The sequence below is a fragment of the Electrophorus electricus genome, chromosome 13, assembly GCF_041902795.1.
Source record: "Electrophorus electricus isolate QZ-2024a chromosome 13, ASM4190279v1, whole genome shotgun sequence".
NCBI lineage: Eukaryota > Metazoa > Chordata > Actinopteri > Gymnotiformes > Gymnotidae > Electrophorus > Electrophorus electricus.
Window position 1 is genome coordinate 2929853 of NC_137509.1, and position 19035 is coordinate 2948887.

The 19035-nt window shown below is 40.6% G+C and overlaps 2 protein-coding genes across 2 annotated transcripts in view; both read left to right on the top strand.

Annotated features, from left to right (window-relative positions):
• Positions 1-17804, top strand: part of LOC145643529 (Fc receptor-like protein 5) — a 76191-nt gene extending 58387 nt beyond the window's left edge. Inside the window, exons 15-16 of the mRNA XM_081695038.1 lie at positions 16658-16727; positions 16976-17804. Coding sequence (XP_081551164.1) covers positions 16658-16727; positions 16976-17009 — 104 coding nt within the window. The 3' untranslated portion in view covers positions 17010-17804. The remainder of the gene's footprint in view (positions 1-16657; positions 16728-16975) is intronic.
• LOC145643518 (Fc receptor-like protein 5) lies at positions 27-7033 on the top strand. Its single transcript, XM_081695019.1, has 11 exons — positions 27-36; positions 426-698; positions 2092-2364; positions 2698-2973; positions 3605-3883; positions 4045-4290; positions 4391-4501; positions 4712-4834; positions 4917-4958; positions 5203-6924; positions 7010-7033. The coding sequence occupies exons 1-10, from the start codon at positions 27-29 to the stop codon at positions 5322-5324; spliced, it is 1755 nt and encodes a 584-aa protein (XP_081551145.1). The 3' UTR covers positions 5325-6924; positions 7010-7033.
• Positions 17805-19035: the final 1231 nt, after the last annotated feature.

Genomic DNA, 19035 nt, shown 5'->3' on the forward strand with positions numbered 1-19035 from the left:
CGGTGTACGTTGCAGAAGTATTCATTATGTTGGAAAGTGAGACCATAGGCTAAAAAGAAAGTACAGCCATCTGAGCTAGCAGAGGTCACTCACATATTTGATATTAATCAGCAGTACAAATAGTTTAGCGATGATATACATAAGGAGGAGTAGCCAATCCCTAATATTTATTACTTCCATGAAGGTGCTAATTCCTGTATGCAAACAAAGTCAGTAAGAGCCAAAATACTCACAGACCAATGGAGCCCTCACACTGATTGTATTGGGTGTTGTAGCTGTCTCACATCTACTTGATACAGTAGAAAAAGCAGCTCTAGTTTTGTGATACCAGTAGATTTATAGTACATAGACATGTGAACAGCTTCATCAAAGTATTACTATTTTAAGCAATGTTTTATTAGAAATATATTATTATATTTCCACAGCAAGACCAAAAGCTGTGGCCTCCATAAAGCCTGATCCACAGGTATTTGTGGGAGAGACTGTCACTCTCAGATGTGACATACAGGGAAGCGGCATCTATAGGTGGCAGTACAGCTGGAAGAAAGAGGGTTCAGAGAGAACTATCAGTAGTGAACAGGAGTACAATATCGGTGGTGTTAAAGATTATCATGAAGGTGAATTCACCTGTAGAGGAACAGAGGCAGGAGGATCCCACTACTCCCACACCAGTGATGCTGTTAGACTGACTGTATCAGGTGAGTGTGTTCAACTCTTTAGTTATTTGTAATCCCGGTATTGTATGATTACAGATGACACCAGATATTTAGTCTGTGTCTTCCATGACTTTATACACTGCTGTTCTGTTTGATTTAGTGGCAGCAGTAGTGCTGCAGTCTGAGTTAAATATCTCTACTGTCAGCCTCAGGTCACCATGAGATCAGATCCTTCTGTCTTAGAAAAGCATAACCATAATCATTACATCATTCCAATAAGCCATTTTTACAAAAATGAATGGCAGAATTGTATTATTTAATTGTTTAATCCGATTATAGCAATTCCTTGTCCACCAGAAATAGATTATAGGAGTAATAGTATACCAGTTCCTAAAGGCAACATGATCTTAACACCAATACATACATTTTATTCTGAAGCATCTAGAAGACCCTTCAGCATATGCATACTTGCTTTTTGTTGATTTTAGTTCTGCATTTAATACTCTCCAGCCTCATTTAGTGTTGGAGGAATTGAAGCCACTGAGAATTAAACCTTTCATTATTTACTAGTACCATTCTTTTGGGTCAGGTTGCATTCAGCTTGTGAAAGTTAACAGCAAATGAAAATGGCATTTGATAGGTCAGTTAATGACTCCTTAGCTGTTCTCGAGTGAATATCAGATTGTATTAACTTGTGTACCTGAAATTCCTATATGCTGTATTTCATTTTATCACGCACCCCAAAAACTTTCTCCACCACCTGCCCCTCCCCCCACAAAAATAATTCCTGCAGGTCCCACTGATTCATCACATGTAACACTTACACAGAAATATAGATCCACAAATCAAGACAAAAAGTGCAATTATACAAAATGACAATATATGAAAAAAATACTCAGCAATTACTCCTATTCACCAAATGAAGTATATGCCATGTGTCTATTGCTCACACTCAATTTTGACTACTAATTTATTGTTTTTTTTTTTACAACCTGTGCAGTATGTTTCCACCACGCTTGGTTTAACGGAGTAATAAAATCAGTACATCACTGCATTCCCAAAAAAGTTTTCCTTGTCAGGATTCCACCTTTGTCACATTTGTAAACGGATCTTGATGTGGCCATAACATTTCCATGTTAACCATTGTGCTTAGATATTAGATGAATAATGTCTGGCTGAAATTTGAGATGAATAATTTTATTGGAAATCAACACCCCCTCTTGTTTATATTAGTAGCGCCTAATGCAATTTGGGGAGGTTATTTACAACATTTATTTGTCATTTTCACAATTTGAGAAAATCTTCATGCTTATCTACTGTTACATATTATTTGTTTTAGTAACAGTTTAGAAATAGCCTTCTTTCTGTGCATATACATAAAAACAACTTCATTAACAGAAGCAATGATTCAGTGGAATTGATGATCTTTCCACAGCAAGACCAAAAGCTGTGGCCTCCATAAAGCCTGATCCACAGGTATTTGAGGGAGAGACTGTCACTCTGAGATGTAACATACAGAGAAGAGGCGTCTTTAGGTGGCAGTACAGCTGGAATGAAGAGGGTTCACTCAGTCCTGTCAGCAGAGAACAGGTGTACACAATCAGTAGTGCTGAAGAGTCTCATACAGGTAACTACACCTGTAGAGGAACAGAGGCAGGAGGATCCCGCTACTCCCACACCAGTGATGCTGTTACGGTGACTGTATCAGGTGAGTGTGTTCAACTCTTTAGTTATTATTAATCCCGGTATTGTATGATTACAGATGACACCAGATATTTAGTCTGTGTCTTCCATGACTTTATACACTGCTGTTCTGTTTGAGTTAGTGGCAGCAGTAGTGCTGCAGTCCATCAGTCTGAGTTAAATATCTCTACTGTCAGCCTCAGGTCACCATGAGAGCAGATCTGCATCAGCACTTAGGCTGAGATGTTACATCCTAATAGATTGTGTCTCTGAAATATAATGACTGTGGTAAAGCGTCTGGAAGCAGCATGTGAACTCAGTTTATGACCTGAACCATTTGTTTCATTTCTATGAGCAGTGAAACCTAAACCTGAACTCAAGTCTAGCCCTCAAGGAGCTGCACTGATGGGAAACCCAGTGACTCTGTACTGTAAGCTGGAGCAGTCTGCTGGATGGAGCTTTCACTGGTCCAAACACACACAAAACCCTGAAAATGAGACCAACACTGCAACACGCTCCTACACCATCAGTGCAGTGAAGCCTTCTGATGGTGGCCAGTACTGGTGTAGAGCTGGCAGAGGAAATCCAGTCTACTACACACACTACAGTGATGCGCTCTGGGTAAACATTACTGGTAAGAGAGTTTCTGTGATAGTGATACTGTATACAGCTGAACATATAAACAACATGCAGATAACAGAGGTGGCACAAGGCTGGTTTTGGCTCAAAGGCTGATATCTGCACACTCTTAGTAAACTACATAGACAGTGTGAGAGGCTTTACTGAATTCCAGCTACAGAAACAAGCAGGATCTCCCAGTGACATCATGTACGAGGCAGCACCTGCATGAGTGAGGGAGCAGGACTGCTGCTTTTACACTAGAACAATAGAGTTAAAAAGACAATACAGTTAACATTACAGTGTATGAAGACAATACAGCTAACATTGCACTGTATGAAGACAATGCAGTTAACAATACAGTGTTAAGAAAAAGCTGTAGAATTAAGGTCTGCAAAAGGCTCAGGGTGAATAGAGAGTGTGTGAGGAGATGAGAACTGAGCTCAGGTGTGTACAGGGTTTGTTTAGGAGTAAGGTGGTTAAATACAGAAATACCATCATTTAGTTATTTTAAAGTACTGTAGAGTATGAATGTGAGTATTTTCTATCAGTTAAACCATCAGTTTTCCTACAGTACAGTGAACAGTTCATGTATGTGGCATAAGTTTAACAGTATTGTGCAACATTTGATTTGTCTGATTTGGCAGGTGTGTCTTCTCTAGTCTCTCTGATCATCATTCCCAACAGAACTCAACACTTCAGTGGTCACTCTCTCTCACTGAGCTGTGAGGACCAGAGGAACTCTACCAAATGGAGAGTCATGCAATACACACAAAATAGGAGTGTGTCAAATTGTCCACCAGGCAAGGGATCAGTTACAAGATCTACATGCAACATCAGCTCTCTCTCCACATCTCACACTGGAGTGTACTGGTGTCAGTCTAAGTCTTTAGGGAGCAGTAAACCTGTCAACATCACAGTGCATGGTGGGTCTCCAGTAAATTTTATCTCAGGAAACATAGGACTAGTGATAGAATATAATAATTCTACTATATTTGTTTGTAGAATTAGATGAATAATATTTCATGCATGTGAAAATACTTGTGTGTATTTTCCACATTTTATGTTTTCTGCATCTCTTTTACAGATGGTGATGTGATCCTAGACAGTCCTGTACATCCTGTGACTGATGGAGATTCTCTGACTCTACGATGTTTATTGAACAAAACATCTTCTAACCTCATATCTTACTTCTATAAAGATGGATCACTCTTTTGGAACCAGACCACAGGACAGATAACCATCCCTGTCATCTCAAAATCAGCTGAGGGTCTCTACTACTGTGAATACCCAGAGAGAAGAGAATCACCACAGAGCTGGGTCTCAGTCAGAGGTGAGAAACAAATTTCATGAGATTTGATTTCTTTTACATTATTTCAGTAAGCATAAAGTGCTCTGAATATAAATTCATATGTGTCACTTTGCTTCCACAGACTTAGGTCCTGGATCCAGTGGTGTAATAGTTGGACCGGCTGTTGGATTAAGTTTAATCTTGTTGCTCATTATCATACTTATCCTGTTCCTGAGCTACAAGAAGAACAAAGGTTTGAAAGCATCCATGTATCTGTAGCATATGACAGTTATACACAGACTATTTATAGACACATTACTTCTGTACACCATGGTGATTGTGTTCTTGCTGTCAGAAACATTGTCAAATTACAGCATAAAAAATGTTTTTATCCCCTTTCATTAACTGTTAAATGAACTTGAACAGTGATCCTATTAACATTGCAACTGTTTTACTGTGAGAGGAGGTACAGGATCTCGGTCTCCCCCTACTGGACATCAGGAGAACACTAGCCAGACCACGGGCCAGAGGCAGAGTTGGACTGGGCCTGAGAGCTCTCTTGCAGGAACCTCACTGCTGCAAGCAGGTTGGTCTGTTTCTACTGAACCCACCAGCTTTTTGTTCAAATGAACACTTTTATTTACACTGCCTTCTTTCCTCTTTAATAGGAGGTGATCTGATTTATGCCAATGTTGGTAACAGGATTACAGGTAGAGTTCACCTCAAATAAATTTACTACTTTAATGGCTGCCCTGTTATGTTTGTAATGATTTTACTGCTTCATCCAACAATGACACGTATGTATATGCTGTGAATAATAAAACAAAACACATAGGAAATAGTAAAAACTCTGCATATCCGCAGTAAGAACACTGACTTTTTGCTTTTCTGCTTATCTAAACTGACTTCTAAATATCTGACATCTGATGTTAATGTCAGATAATACATTAACAGGCCCAACTGATGGAACTTTCTCTAAAAAAGAGCTGAAAAACTTGAAACTTCACAGTAAAGGTACATACCACTTAATACAAATTATTTTAAAAGAACACAAGACTGAATGGAGGGACACTTAACACTGTCTCTTTTTTCCATACAGTACCACCCTAAATTATGAACTCTATTATTATTATTATTATTATTATTATTATTATTATTATTATTTTAAACAGATGATGCTATGTATGGGTCAAGTGTTGTGGTTTACTCAAAGGTTTAAAGCAAAAAAACCCAAAACAAAGGAATAAAGACCAATATTAACAATTTTACTACAATCTTGTGTGTGTGTGTGTGTGTGTGTGTGTAAGAGAGAGAGAGTTGGAGAGAAACTAACAGATTGTATCTTGCAGACTTAAAGATACAAATATACCATCAGTTGTTGGATGTTTGGAATTTGCCCTTGTTTTATGAGGTATAAGGTTCACATTACTACTATAATGTTAATACATGTTTTTTACCACCATCAATAACTGTAACCCAGGGTTATAGTTCATTTAATGATTGTTGACAGATTATTTGCAGTAATGTCTGTTTGATGCCGGTATCAGTCACACTTGATGTACAGTATCTGTTTGTACACACCTACCAAAAATTAAATATTTCTTTTTGTATAGTAATTTTCACATAATTATATATGTAAAATACATATACAACAGTTTATAAGAATACAAAGGTAACAGAAATGCTATAAATTCTCAAAACCGTCCTTAGTCTAAATACCAGAGATAATTATTTATATTTAGCAAGGTAGAGTAGATACAAAGGGATTTATTTGGCGAAAATCTTACATTGAACTAAGCAAAGACAAAGTCAAACCATAATTACTCTAAAAAGTGATGGCTAGTCAGTTAGGAAAATAGCAAAACCTCTAAAAGTTTTGTTTTTTTATTTTTTTATTTTAATTTTTTTTAAATAAATGCAGTTGCCAAAACCACCAATTGCTGCAATGAAACTGGCTCCTATGCAGATACCCCAGGAAAGGAAGGTACCTCTACTGAAAAGGACAAGCATATTAAAGTCATTAGCCTAATAAATCACCAGTTAACAGAACCACAGATTTCAGCTGAAATACATGCTTTACTGATCTCTAGCAGGGCAAAAGTCTTGGGCAAAAGAACGCAGCCAATGCACACTAGAACACTGGAAATCTGCTCTTTGGTCAGATGGCAGCATGTGTGGTCTGCATTGTGAAACATTTGGGAGATGATGTAATTGTGTTGCTTCTTCCTCCTCTCACAAACTCTCACTGAAATCTTTCACTTCTCTCACTGAAACCTCTCACACCTCTCACTAAAACCTCTCACACCTCATAGCCAAACCTCTCACTCCTCACACTCAAAGCTGAACATTCTCACTCAAAGCTGTCAGTACACAGCATGTGCATGTGATATGGGCCAAAACATTCCCACCAAATCTGATCTGACTGCTATGACTTTGGAATATTTTAGGCTTTACAGTGTAGCTTGCAGGTGCACAAAGATACTTTAGCATATTTATTTCTCCTCTGGACTCAGTAATTCCACTAATTTACATGTTGCAGCTTTAAAAGATTATGAAATTAGAATGAAAATGAGGGAAAGCAGTTTGTTTTCTCTTTAATAGATGCTGGTGCAGGACCCAGTGATGTGACTTATGCTCAAATTAAAATGAAACCCAAGAAGAAACCAAAACAAACAGGTGGGGTGATGGGCTTGTGTATGAAATATATATACCTTGTTTTTTTTGTGGTGAAAGCTAATGCATGTGTGTTCTGTACTGTTAGAGAAGACCAGGGAGGGCACTGATGTGATGTTCTCAGAACTGAAACAGAAGTCAGAAAAAAGTAAGCAGTAGAACATCACAGCTCCACTTCATAAATGCCAGATAAAGCAAGAAAATGGTTTTATTAAACACTAATTTACTTTTGCTCTTTATTTTGCATCTTGGAAATGTGTAAATTTGTCAGTGTTTCTAACAACATTAGTGACAAACGTGGCAACAAAAGTAGTGAAAATGTTCTTTTATATACTAAGTGATAAGATGCCAATGGAATCTGGACAATATAGAAATTCCTCAGGAAGACATGATCCGTGTTTTCTCTGGCCTCTAGGAAATTATAGACCACACAAAACACATCATTGTAATTGGTTAAGGACAGTAGTTTGTATTGGGTTAAGCTTTATAGTTAATGAGAGTAGTCTGTGTGGGGTTAAGCAGTGAAGTGTCTGCCTGATGGAAGACTACAGGGTGTGACTGGAGGCCTGTAGTGTGGGATGTCTGAGTAATGCCCTGCAGAGTTCTTTAAAAGGATTATGATGGTAAATGACTGTGGGGAAAGAATGAGGTTATTGTCTCTCTTTAACAGATGGTGCAGGACCCAGTGATGTGACTTATGCTGAAATTGAAATGAAAACCATGAAGAAACCAAAACAAACGGGTGAGACTGAGATTGAAAAAGTGTATCTGAATATACTCTGTTGTGAATCATAGATTCACTTTTGCATTTAATAGACCGAATGCTTCCAGCTCCTGTAGTGTTAAAAAAGTCACTGTGGAAGCTGTTCCATAAGTTGTTACTTTATTGTGTGAAAGCTAATTCATGTCTGTTGTGCACTGCTAGAGAAGACCAGGGAGGGCACTGATATGATGTACTCAGAACTTAATTTTCACTTTTGAAGAGAAGTACAATAGTCACAATAGTAGCAACAAAACTAGTTAAACTAAATAAATGAATGTAAACTCACTGCTAGGTGATGGGGGGTAGAATGTACACTGCTGGGTGATGGGGGTAGTGAGCATGAGGGGAAAAAGATGAGACTGTCAGTGTGTGTGCTAATATACTGATATGTCTATATGCATATGAATGTCTGTTCTGTAGGTGTGTGTGTGTGTGGAAGCAAGAGAACAAGTATGCATGTGTGTGTTGAGATGCCTGTGAATAGATGTTGCATGGTGCTGCTCAAGGATGTACTGCACCATAATAAGCTCTACACCACTGTACAGCTGTATGATCTTATCGAGCTGTGCCCACTTTCTGAAAACTCTCTTTGCCCTGTGCTACTGCTGCTAGGGTAGCCAGCATTTCTGCTTTCTGTGTGGGGCCCATGGCGGCCCATGCCAGTAATGTTAAGTGGCCCCTAATAAACCTGGATAGGCTTCATGGGATGGTGCAGCAAGAAGGAAACAGGCATTTATTGGTTCCTTCTTGCAGAGAGTCTTTAATTAATGGGTGTTTAATAATATAATACATGAGATGCTACATTAATACTAGAACAGAGAATACCTAAGGACAAACAAGAAATAGAAACAGGGTTGTAGAGAGCAGGTTGGTGGTAAGTTTTAAGATTTGAGATTTATTTTGAACATGCAGAGAAAATTTGACTGACAAACCTGTAGGAGGAGAAGCCCAGAGATGAGGAGCTGATCTGGAGGATGCTAACCAAGCCTATGGAGGTTAGAAGAAGGAACAGTTAACAGATCAGCTGAAGATGAGCAGAGAATACAGTTGGGTTTGTAAGGAAGGAGAAGGTCAGACAATCAGGAAGGAATGAAATTATTAAGAGCTTTGCAAGTGAGCATAAGGATTTTGAATTGGATGCAGTATTTTACAAGAAGCCAGTGAAGAGCTGTGGTGGAAATTCAATGAAACGGGGAGTCAGATGTGGATAATAAGTAAAAAAGGTTTTAATAGAAAAGAAAGATTCCACAGAGTGTGGGGCTCACTACCAAGAGAAGCCCCGAGTCATACAGAGCATTGCTTGATATACAATTCTAACTGTATGCCTTGACCAATCACAGAAGCGTTGCTTATCTCTTTCAGGCCGGCTGGTAAGAATCTTGCTTGACTGTCATCCCTTAATTGCAGGCAATAAAGCGATTGCAAGCAATAAAGCGATTGCTGGCAATAAAGCGAGAGACATCTTCCTGCTTATCTAATCTACGGTCTCACTCCCTTAAAGTTCTTTGCTTACATAAACATTTTTCCTAGGGAACAGGATAGTGCTGAATGTATGTGAATCACTGAAGCACATAGTATTCCCTTTACATTTCCCCCCTTTGATTCTCATACAATTATTAACTAAAATCTTCAGTTATGGCAAAAACATGGAAGTTATCCTTATCCCAACATAAGTATGTATCATATCGGTGATATGATGAATTCTTTCCTGCACAATTAATTACGTCACATAAGTCAAAAGTCCATGCAGTAGAACTGCCCACCATATAGTCCAATTCTACTCCTCCATACTTTTGTATACACCAATCTTTAGATGTAATGACACTGATGCGTGATAGTATCAGGCTGATCCACAGGAGGTGCTGCATCTTGCTAGTCCTGCGGTGGCGTTTCTGGTGCCTTTTTACAATGCGTGTGATGCACCCATGTCGCTCTTCCGTCGGTCTTGATGGCGGTGTTAGTCGTCAGCAGCACTTGGAATGGTCCTCTCCACCTGGGCTGGTTCCACCGCTTCCTTCTGAAGTCCTTTATCAGCACCCAATCACCTGGTTGGTGGGTGTGGAGTGGCGTATTCGTCACCTCGGGAAGAACTGCCTTCACCTGCTTAGACACATGGGAGAGAGATTTGTGCAGAGACACACAATACTGCAAAAGTGATTCATTGATCAGGTTAGTATCCCAGTCGGGCGGTCCGATCCCCGTGTTGGGAGGCCGTCCAAACACTATCTCAAAAGCTGATAAGCCTGTTCGTGCCTGCGGTCTGGTTCGGCATTGCCACAGGACGAGGGGAAGGCATTTTACCCAATTCATGCCTGTTTCCTGCGTTAATTTAGCTAGACCTCCTTTAATGGTGCCGTTTGTCCGTTCTACTGCCCCTGCACTAGCAGGGTGATAGCTGCAGTGTTTTCTCATATCTACCCCTAGATATTTAGTCAGAGCTTTTAGTCTTTCGTGTACGAAGGGTGTCCCATTGTCACTGGACACTCGTTGTGGTAACCCCCACCGGGGAATAATTTCTCTCAGTAGCGCTTTTGCTACTGCATCACTATCTTGTTTTCCCGTTGGGAAGGCCTCCACCCACTTGCTAAACATGCACACACACACAAGCATGTACCTCTTTCCTTCAGCTGGTGTTAGTTCTACAAAATCTATTTGCCAATGTTGAAATGGCTCACTAGGCGGCGGGTGTCCGGCGGGTGCGTGTTTGGTATGATTGTCTCGGTGTGGTGTGTTTTGTGCACATACCAAACATCGGGAACAAAAATTTTGGGTGTGTGTGTTTATTCCTGGTGCATACCAATGTCTCGTTATACTCTCCACTATCCCCCCTTTGCTCATGTGACTCCTCCCATGAGCAATCTCAATTAGTCCTTTCATATAAGCTGTGGGGAGACAGGGTTTGTTCATTTCTTGGTGTACCCATATCCCGCCTATTTGTTTACACCCCCCTTTTTTCCATTTCACATAATCTTGTGGAGTGGCTTGTTTTTGGATATCTTTAGTAGATATTCTGGTTTCGGTATCTGCTTGTGCCATTTGTGTATGGAGCGGTTGTAACGCTGTGAGTTGAGCTACTTTATCCGCATAAGCATTCCCTTTTGATACGGCGTCATCTGCCTTAGTGTGTGCAGCGCACTTTATAATTGCTACTTCCTTTGGTAGTTGAATTGCTTCCAACAGCTCTGCTACTAGGTGGTGATTCTTTATCTTTGCTCCTGAGCTGGTGAGAAAGTTGCGATGTCTCCAAATGGCCCCAAAGTCATGTGCTACTCCCCACGCGTACCGGGAATCGGTCCAGACGTTCACGGTCTTGTCTTGTGCTAGTTTACACGCATATATGAGTGCAGCAAGTTCAGCTGCCTGCGCTGAGTAATTAGATGGGAGTGGTTCTGCTTTCACCACTTCTGTGTGTGACACAACAGCATATGCTGCTTGATTAGTGCCTTGAGAGTCACGTTTAGCTGAACCGTCCACAAACAATTCCAGGTCCGCATTAAATATTGGTTCCTCCTTTAAATCTATTCTGGGAGATGTTGTAATTTCTAACACCTGTTGGCAGTCATGGGGCTCTCCTTCCTCCTCTGTAGGCAATAGAGTGGAGGGATTTAGAGTTGTGCATGGTTTCACAGTAACATTTGGCATGTCTAATAAGGCAGTGTGGTACCTAAGCCATCGCTGAGTGGACAAATGTGCCACTTTTTGATCTTGCAGTATTCTTGACACTGCATGAGGCACATGTAGGGTAAGCTTAGCGTAGCCTACTATGTCTCTGGAAGCCACTAGTGCCTTCTCGGCGGCTGCCACAGCTCTTACACATAAAGGTAGGCCTGCTGCGACTGTATCTAATTTTCCTGAGAAGTAGGCCACCGGCCTTTGTTTGTCCCCATGTTTTTGTGTCAATACACTTGTCATATATTGCCCTTTAACATCCACTGTCTGTTCAAATGGTTTGTTTGGGTCGGGAATGCCCAACGCTGGCATGACTTGTAACAGCTGTTTCAGTGTTGTGAAGGCCGCCTCAGCTTCCGGTGTCCATTCCGGCTGTGAGGAATTTGACCCTTTTGTCGGTATTATATCTCTGAGTGGTCCCTCATGTTCTGCATAGGATGGTATGAATGTCCTACAATAGGAACACATTCCTAAAAAGGACAACAGTTGTTTTTTCGTCATGGGCTTTGGTATAGTCAAAATGGCATTCACTCGGTCTTTAGTCAGCATGCGCGTTTGCTCAGTGATGTCATGTCCTAAAAAAATGCACTTGCTGCTTACAGAACTGTAATTTGGATTTGGATGCCTTATGGCCTTCCCCTGCTAAATGATGTAGCAGTGCCACCGTGGCTTGTTTACACGCTTCTCGTGTTCTCCCACAAATCAAAAGATCATCAACATATTGCAGCAAGGCTATTCCCTTAGGGAGTTCTAAAGCCTCTAGGCTTCGGTGTAAGGCGGCATTGTAAATGGTTGGTGATTCACAATACCCTTGACACAATCTCGTGAATGTGTATGGCTTTCCTTCAAAAGTGAAAGCAAACCAAAATTGGCTATCCTTGTGCACAGGTACGCTAAAGAAAGCGTTGGCCAAATCAACTACACTGAACCACTTACTGTCTGGTGGGATCTGAGAGAGAATAGTGTGCGGGTTTGGAACTTCTGGGGCTCTAGGGTGTACTGCCGCGTTGACAGCCTGCAAATCCTGCACAAATCTCCATTCATCTCTCCCTGGCTTCTTAACTGGGAAAATTGGAGTACGTACTGGTGAGTCTGGGCATGGTACGATAACTCCTGCTTGTTTTAATGATTGGAACACAGGCCTGATGCCCTCCACTGCCTCTGGTTTTAGAGGGTATTGGTGCTGGCTTGGTCTGTAATCAGATTTTGGGGTGATGTGGACAGGCTCACATCCTTTTATTAAGCCCACATCATTTTTTCCCTGTGCCCATAACCCTGCAGGAACTGTTTTCAGTTCCTCTTCCTCCTCCTCTGAGAGGGTAACAGAGGCTGCCATAATTACTATATTTGGACTTACAAGCTCGACCCCCCTTCTGCAACTTAGCCTATACGGGGTTGGCATTTTCCACACTTCTATGCTTGGGCTGTACATAATTTTACACTGGGGTTCTTTTATCCAATCAGTTGCGCTCAACACACGTTTTGTCCACAACCCTACTCTCTGCCAGTCTGGGTCAACATGTGCGCTAGCCAGCGACACATGAGGTGTTGCATGTGAGATTGAATATAAAGATTTCTGTTTAGCTGAGAGCTGCACCACTCCCGCAGCCCACTCGCAGTCCCACGCTATGGCTGTGATAATCAAACTGTCACTGCCCCCTAAGTCAAATTTCTGTTCAAAATCAACGTCACATCCCTCATGGACCTTCATTGTACAGTGAATAGAATCACTTTGTTTAACTGTCAGCTCACCAGGTAGCGTGTTAGTAACTTCAGTCATAAAATGTGTTAGTACTTCCCCCGCAGTGCACTGCAATTCATACACGTACAAAGGGGCTCCTGCCTCTAGCTGGACTCCCTGTGTAGGTGTTTCCCACGTAACAAACAACCCCTCTGGGTTGCTGCTAATTGTGCACCCAAGTTTACACATTAAATCTCTAGCTAACAAATTAATTGGACAGGTTTCTGATATCAAAAAACTATGTTTAAATTGGCTTTTCCCTAAACTACATCGGAGAGGCTCGGACATCCTTTCATCAATGGGATGACCTCCCACTCCAATTACGGTTATCCCATATCCTTGTCTCATTCTACATTCTATTAATCCTTCTTTTAACACTGAGTGGGTGGCACCACTGTCAACCAAAAACCTAACATTTTTTCCCTCTACTTTCACAGTTACCTCGGGGAGGCCTCTTGGCCCTTTACTAATCTGCTGTAATAGTTGGTAATTTAAATTTGTCACTTCCCTTTTGCTGTCTTCACTCAGTGGTCCGCTGCTGTCCTGCCTCTCCACCGCCCGTCACTCGTGGATTGTGGGATCCTGATCTGTGCCCCCGTCATACGAGTTATCCTCCTCCGGACAGTTTCTGGCAAAATGTCCAAGCTTTCCACAGTTGTAGCATTCCTGCTCTTTCATCCAATCAATTTTTCCTCCTTTTCCTCTTCCTCTGCCTCTGCCTCTTCCGCGACCACGTCCCCTGCCACGACTACTTCCTCGTCCGCGGCCTTCTCCTTGATCTCCCACCGTCTGGAGCATTGTCAGCATCGCTTGGTGTGTGGTATCTGCTCGTTGACGCTCTCGTCTGGCGTCTTTCTTCCCCAGGATTGTCTCATGATGCTTGGCATGCTCCTCAATAGTAGATAGGGGAGCTCTGCTGTAGCCTATGCAGTTTTTTTCTAATGAGATCGCTGATGTCTTTTCTCATATTCATTAGGAAGCTGTTTCTCAAATGAGCTTCCCATGCACCTACTTCTCCAGGTCCTGCTGCTCGTTGTGCTGGTGTGTCAATTCCACAATGGTCAGTGTGGACACGCGTCAGACGGACGAGAAAGTCAGCGACGGGTTCGTCATCTTTCTGTTTGCATGATGCTATCACATCGGTGTTGATGGTGGTTGGATAGGCTGTTTCCACCCTTTCGATTCCACCCTCTTATCATCTCTCTGTATGGGCCATTCAGGTCAGGTTGGCCTTGGGGCGGTGCATTCCACTCAGGCAGGTGGAGACGGACATCTCCATCCACCCAGTTTCTATCAATGCGGTTATACTGTGGTCCGAGTCGAATCATCAATAACCGTCTCAGTTCAGCCTGTGTTGGTCTGCAGGACTGCACGAATGCCATCAGTTCTTGTCCGAAGCGTCGTCCGCCGATGTCACCTGGCTTGCTCAGGCCATCGGCCGCTTTCATGATGTCGTCTGCAGTCCAGTGACGGTGGACCATAATCACTCCCTCAGGTCCTGACACTTCCACCATCGGGAACTGTGGGGCATAGTCTACCTCAGGCTCTGCAGATGGCTTTATAGTGGTGTGACTTCGAGTGCGATGAGCCACTGGTGAGGTTATTGCCTCCAGTTGTCGTCTTAATTCGTCATATGGAGACGGCTTTGGTGTTAATGAAGTTCCTGGTTGCGGATAAGGAGGTGGATTTGCTAGCGCTTGTGGTTGCTGAATCAGCTGGGGGGCTCTCGGCGGGGCGGCATCGAGGTCAGGATCAGCTAAAGAAACACACTGAGACACTTCATTATTACCTTTTCTATGCCCTACCTGCTGCTTCTGCCTTTTCTCAGCTTCTTCTAACCACATTTTTGCCTTTTCCAGCATGTCTTCACTGTTCTCATCAAAATATTTCCGCGCTTTCTTATCAGCTTCCCTAGGCTTAACCTTAACTCTTTCAATTAATTTTAACAGGTATGCAACACTTAGAGTCCCTGAGACATTAAAACCGTAATATTTAATCCAAAATGGGACATGTTTGTTTACATGTTCCCCGTAGTCCTTATTCATTTGAAAGAGTAGGCTACTGGAGAACTTGTCCTTACTGAACTCATACTCCTTACTGTTGCCCGCACCCATAATAATAATAATAATAATAATAATAATAATAACCAATTTTTTTTTTTTTTTTTTTTTTTTTTTTTCTTGGATCCAGGCAACAAAAGAACAAAGGAAACTTACCTACTCTCTACAATTTTCCTATTCTTATCTTATTATCCACACCATCTACCCCCGATATGGATTAGTTCCGCTCCAGCAAATCGTGCTAGTATACTGAGTCCACTCCTTTCCCTACGGGGTGTTCTGTCGGCCCGGGCCTATTTCTTACACTAGTACGTCTACTCAGTGTGCCTATTCTCTTAGGCTGGCGGAGTCCCAGACTCCGGAGTCCTCTAGACCCTATTTTTAAGCCCTAGTATCTCATGTACTATGCTACTTTACAGACCCACCCCAGGGTAGAGTCAGGCGGATCACTATGTCACTTTCTTCTAGGATTAAATTACTGAACTTCACCACTTACTTTCTGTTCGTTAGATCAGGCGGAGCACACCACCGGAGTCAAGCGGGACGTCACTCCCTGGTTAGGTACTTTCCCATATTCTTGTGGGTTTCCCTCTTTCTCCAGCTCAGTTCTCTCTCTGAGGAGCGTCCTCGAAGTTTAGTCACCGCTGCTCCGCATGGTGCCTCTCGCTGATCCTGCCGACAACGCCAAATTCTGTGGTGGAAATTCAATGAAACGGGGAGTCAGATGTGGATAATAAGTAAAAAAGGTTTTAATAGAAAAGAAAGATTCCACAGAGTGTGGGGCTCACTACCAAGAGAAGCCCCGAGTCATACAGAGCATTGCTTGATATACAATTCTAACTGTATGCCTTGACCAATCACAGAAGCGTTGCTTATCTCTTTCAGGCCGGCTGGTAAGAATCTTGCTTGACTGTCATCCCTTAATTGCAGGCAATAAAGCGATTGCAGGCAATAAAGCGAGAGACATCTTCCGCCTTATCTAATCTACGGTCTCACTCCCTTAAAGTTCTTTGCTTACATAAACATTTTTCCTAGGGAACAGGATAGTGCTGAATGTATGTGAATCACTGAAGCACATAGTATTCCCTTTACAAGAGCTTAGAGAACAGGTGTAATATGGTTGTGACAGCGAGTGTGAGTCAGAAGGTGCAACAACATAATTTGGACTGATACCTACAAGAAGAGAAATACAATACTCCAAGTGACTAAAAACAAAGTCATGCACAAGAGACACAGCAGCAGGGTTAGAGAGACAGGATTGAAATTCTATTACAATATTGGCTATGTTACAAAGATGACAGTAGGAGGTTTTAACAATAGAACTGATATGTGCATTAAATTAATAAAACACAAATTTTTACCAGGATTGTATTATGTGGAATATGAACAAATTTCAGAGTCGTATATCCCATTTCAACAATGTTTTGCTCACTAGGGGGTATTCTGCAGTGTTTTTAGACATTGAGTCAGTGTAAAAGTCTTTGCATTCTACCTCTTTTCCAGGTGATTCCACTAAAACCACAGATTCAACATATGCTCAGATTAGCAAAAGGCACAGCAAAAAGAATAACAGGTAAGAGTGATTCATTACAGACATGTTGATAAGACAGTTCACTAGCAATTCCTTAACATTTCCTAGATGGAACTATAGGGTATTCTTAAAGATGTGCCTTATAGGACATATCAAATTAACATTTCAAATGAACATTTTTCTCAATAGCTTAAACACTAAGGTTAAGCCATTCATGCAAACCCGAATAAAAATGTATGTTTTTCTAATTAATGTGTGAAGAGACCTTATAAAGCATCTTTCTCTTTTAGGTGTCTGAAGAAAGTGCAACATTGTGAAACTTAAATCTTCAATCAGTGACTCGAGTAGTGTCAAAGCTGCCTCACAGAGAATCTATGATAAATGTAGTTTTTACAGGATCTGTTGTTCCGTTCCTTGTGGTGTTGCTGTACTCGAGGTTTTCTGAAGTCTAGTTTGTGGCTTTAGGGGACAGGAGGGACCAGGATCTGAACTAAAGAGATATTTAGGCTTATACTCCGTAACTTTGCCAATGATGTATCCAGTTTACATCATCTAGTAAAGATCACTTGATGCTGCTGAATATTTTTGAATAGCCACAATCAAAATAGTACAATTAAAAGAATAATCATTTTTAAAAGGGTGATAACAGTACAAGGTGCATGCTCATTTGGTATTTTTTATGGATTTTTTACATTTAAATTTCATTTTTATAAATAGATTTTTCTGTTATTCTAATTTTCTCTTACCATGAACATCCTAATGTTTTATAGTCTTTTTGGCTTGATTTTTACCCATATGCCTAGCCAAGTGTGAAACATTTAAGTGATGGCTCACATACTGCACATTGTTCGTACGCTATACATTTTGATGTAAAATTGTAATTCAATATTCTTATATATCATTATAACTTATTATTGTAGCCTATTTGTTTACTTATGTCTTTCTTTCATAAATGTTTGTTTGCTATCATAAAAAAAAATATTGCTATTAAAAACTAATTATCGTTCTAAAAATAAACCTTAACATTTCTTAACATGTACTGTATATGCATGAGTTTGTATGACAGGTCTATTGGTCCACTCATTATGTGCGCCCCCAACATACAGCTGGTGTGTTCAAAAGAGCAAATAAATAAATAAATATAATAAAATCTTACAAAACTGTAATTATGAATTTCTCTTATGATAGCAAATTTATAGTTATCATGGTTAAATAAAATATTTATTCAAGCTTTAGTTTTATATTTTCTAATTCAGTTAAAATTACAATTTAATCTGCATTAACTACATTAGTGTGTGTGTGTATTACATATATATATATATATATATATATATATATATATATATATATATATAAAATCTTATTTTTATTTGATTTTTAACTTGTAACAAATTTACTTAAGCAGTGCAAAGTAAAAATGTAATGCTTGAGGATTAATGCACTGAATTAATGCAAAAACATTTTTTCCCAAACACAAAATTATTAATGTTCTGTTCTTCTTCTGATATGCACTCATGAATGGTAAAAATATTCTCATTGGCTTAGCAGCTCTTCGCTTTATTCATATTCCAAACTAGCTCAGTATCTAATCAAACGCTGCACTTTGTTAAGAAATAGCACTTCCGTGTCTTCAGCAGTGCCAGACAGAGAGCACATGGGTCTGGGTATGTGTGAATGGTCACGATCAGCACTTAGAAACTGCATTCAGGGAATTTCAAAAGCCAGTAGTGAAAAGTCAAATATATTTAAGTGATTCTTATGAAAATCCTCATTTTAACTACAGGATGGTGTAATAAACTTAACAAATCCTTTGTAGCAGGCCTTCAGTGTCAAACATTATGGAGTTAGAAAGTATAACTCCAGTCCAGGAGATCTGCTGCCTTGCAGAGTTTAGAAACTGCATTCAGGGAATTTCAAAAGCCAGTATGGTTTATGTGAAAAGTCAAATATATATTAAATGATTCTTATGAAAATCCTCATTTTAACCACAGGATGGTGTAATAAACTTACCAACTCCTTTGTAGAGGGCCTTCAGTGTGAAACATTATAGACTTAGAAAAAATGACTCCAGTCCAGGAGATCTGCTGCCTTGCAGAGTTTAGTTCCAGCACATATGATTGAGCTAATCATGCCTTTTAGTAGTATCTGATTATCTGATTAGTAGAGCCAAATATGTTGGATCCAAACTTCATTTTCCTAACATATAAGAGCATGCTGTGTAGGTGCAGCACTATGTGGTAGCTACACCATCAAGGACACAAGACCCTACAGTGGTCAGTGAAGACAGCAAAGAGTATCATCAGCATGTTTTTTTCCTCAGTCAGTATACATTAAACACTGCAGAGCCACC

Coding starts and splice junctions, on each gene's coding strand:
- LOC145643518 (XM_081695019.1), top strand. Junction 699..2,091: donor TGTTAGACTGACTGTATCAG/GTGAGTGTGTTC, acceptor ATCTTTCCACAG/CAAGACCAAAAGCTGTGGCC. Junction 4,502..4,711: donor GAGCTACAAGAAGAACAAAG/GTTTGAAAGCAT, acceptor TTACTGTGAGAG/GAGGTACAGGATCTCGGTCT.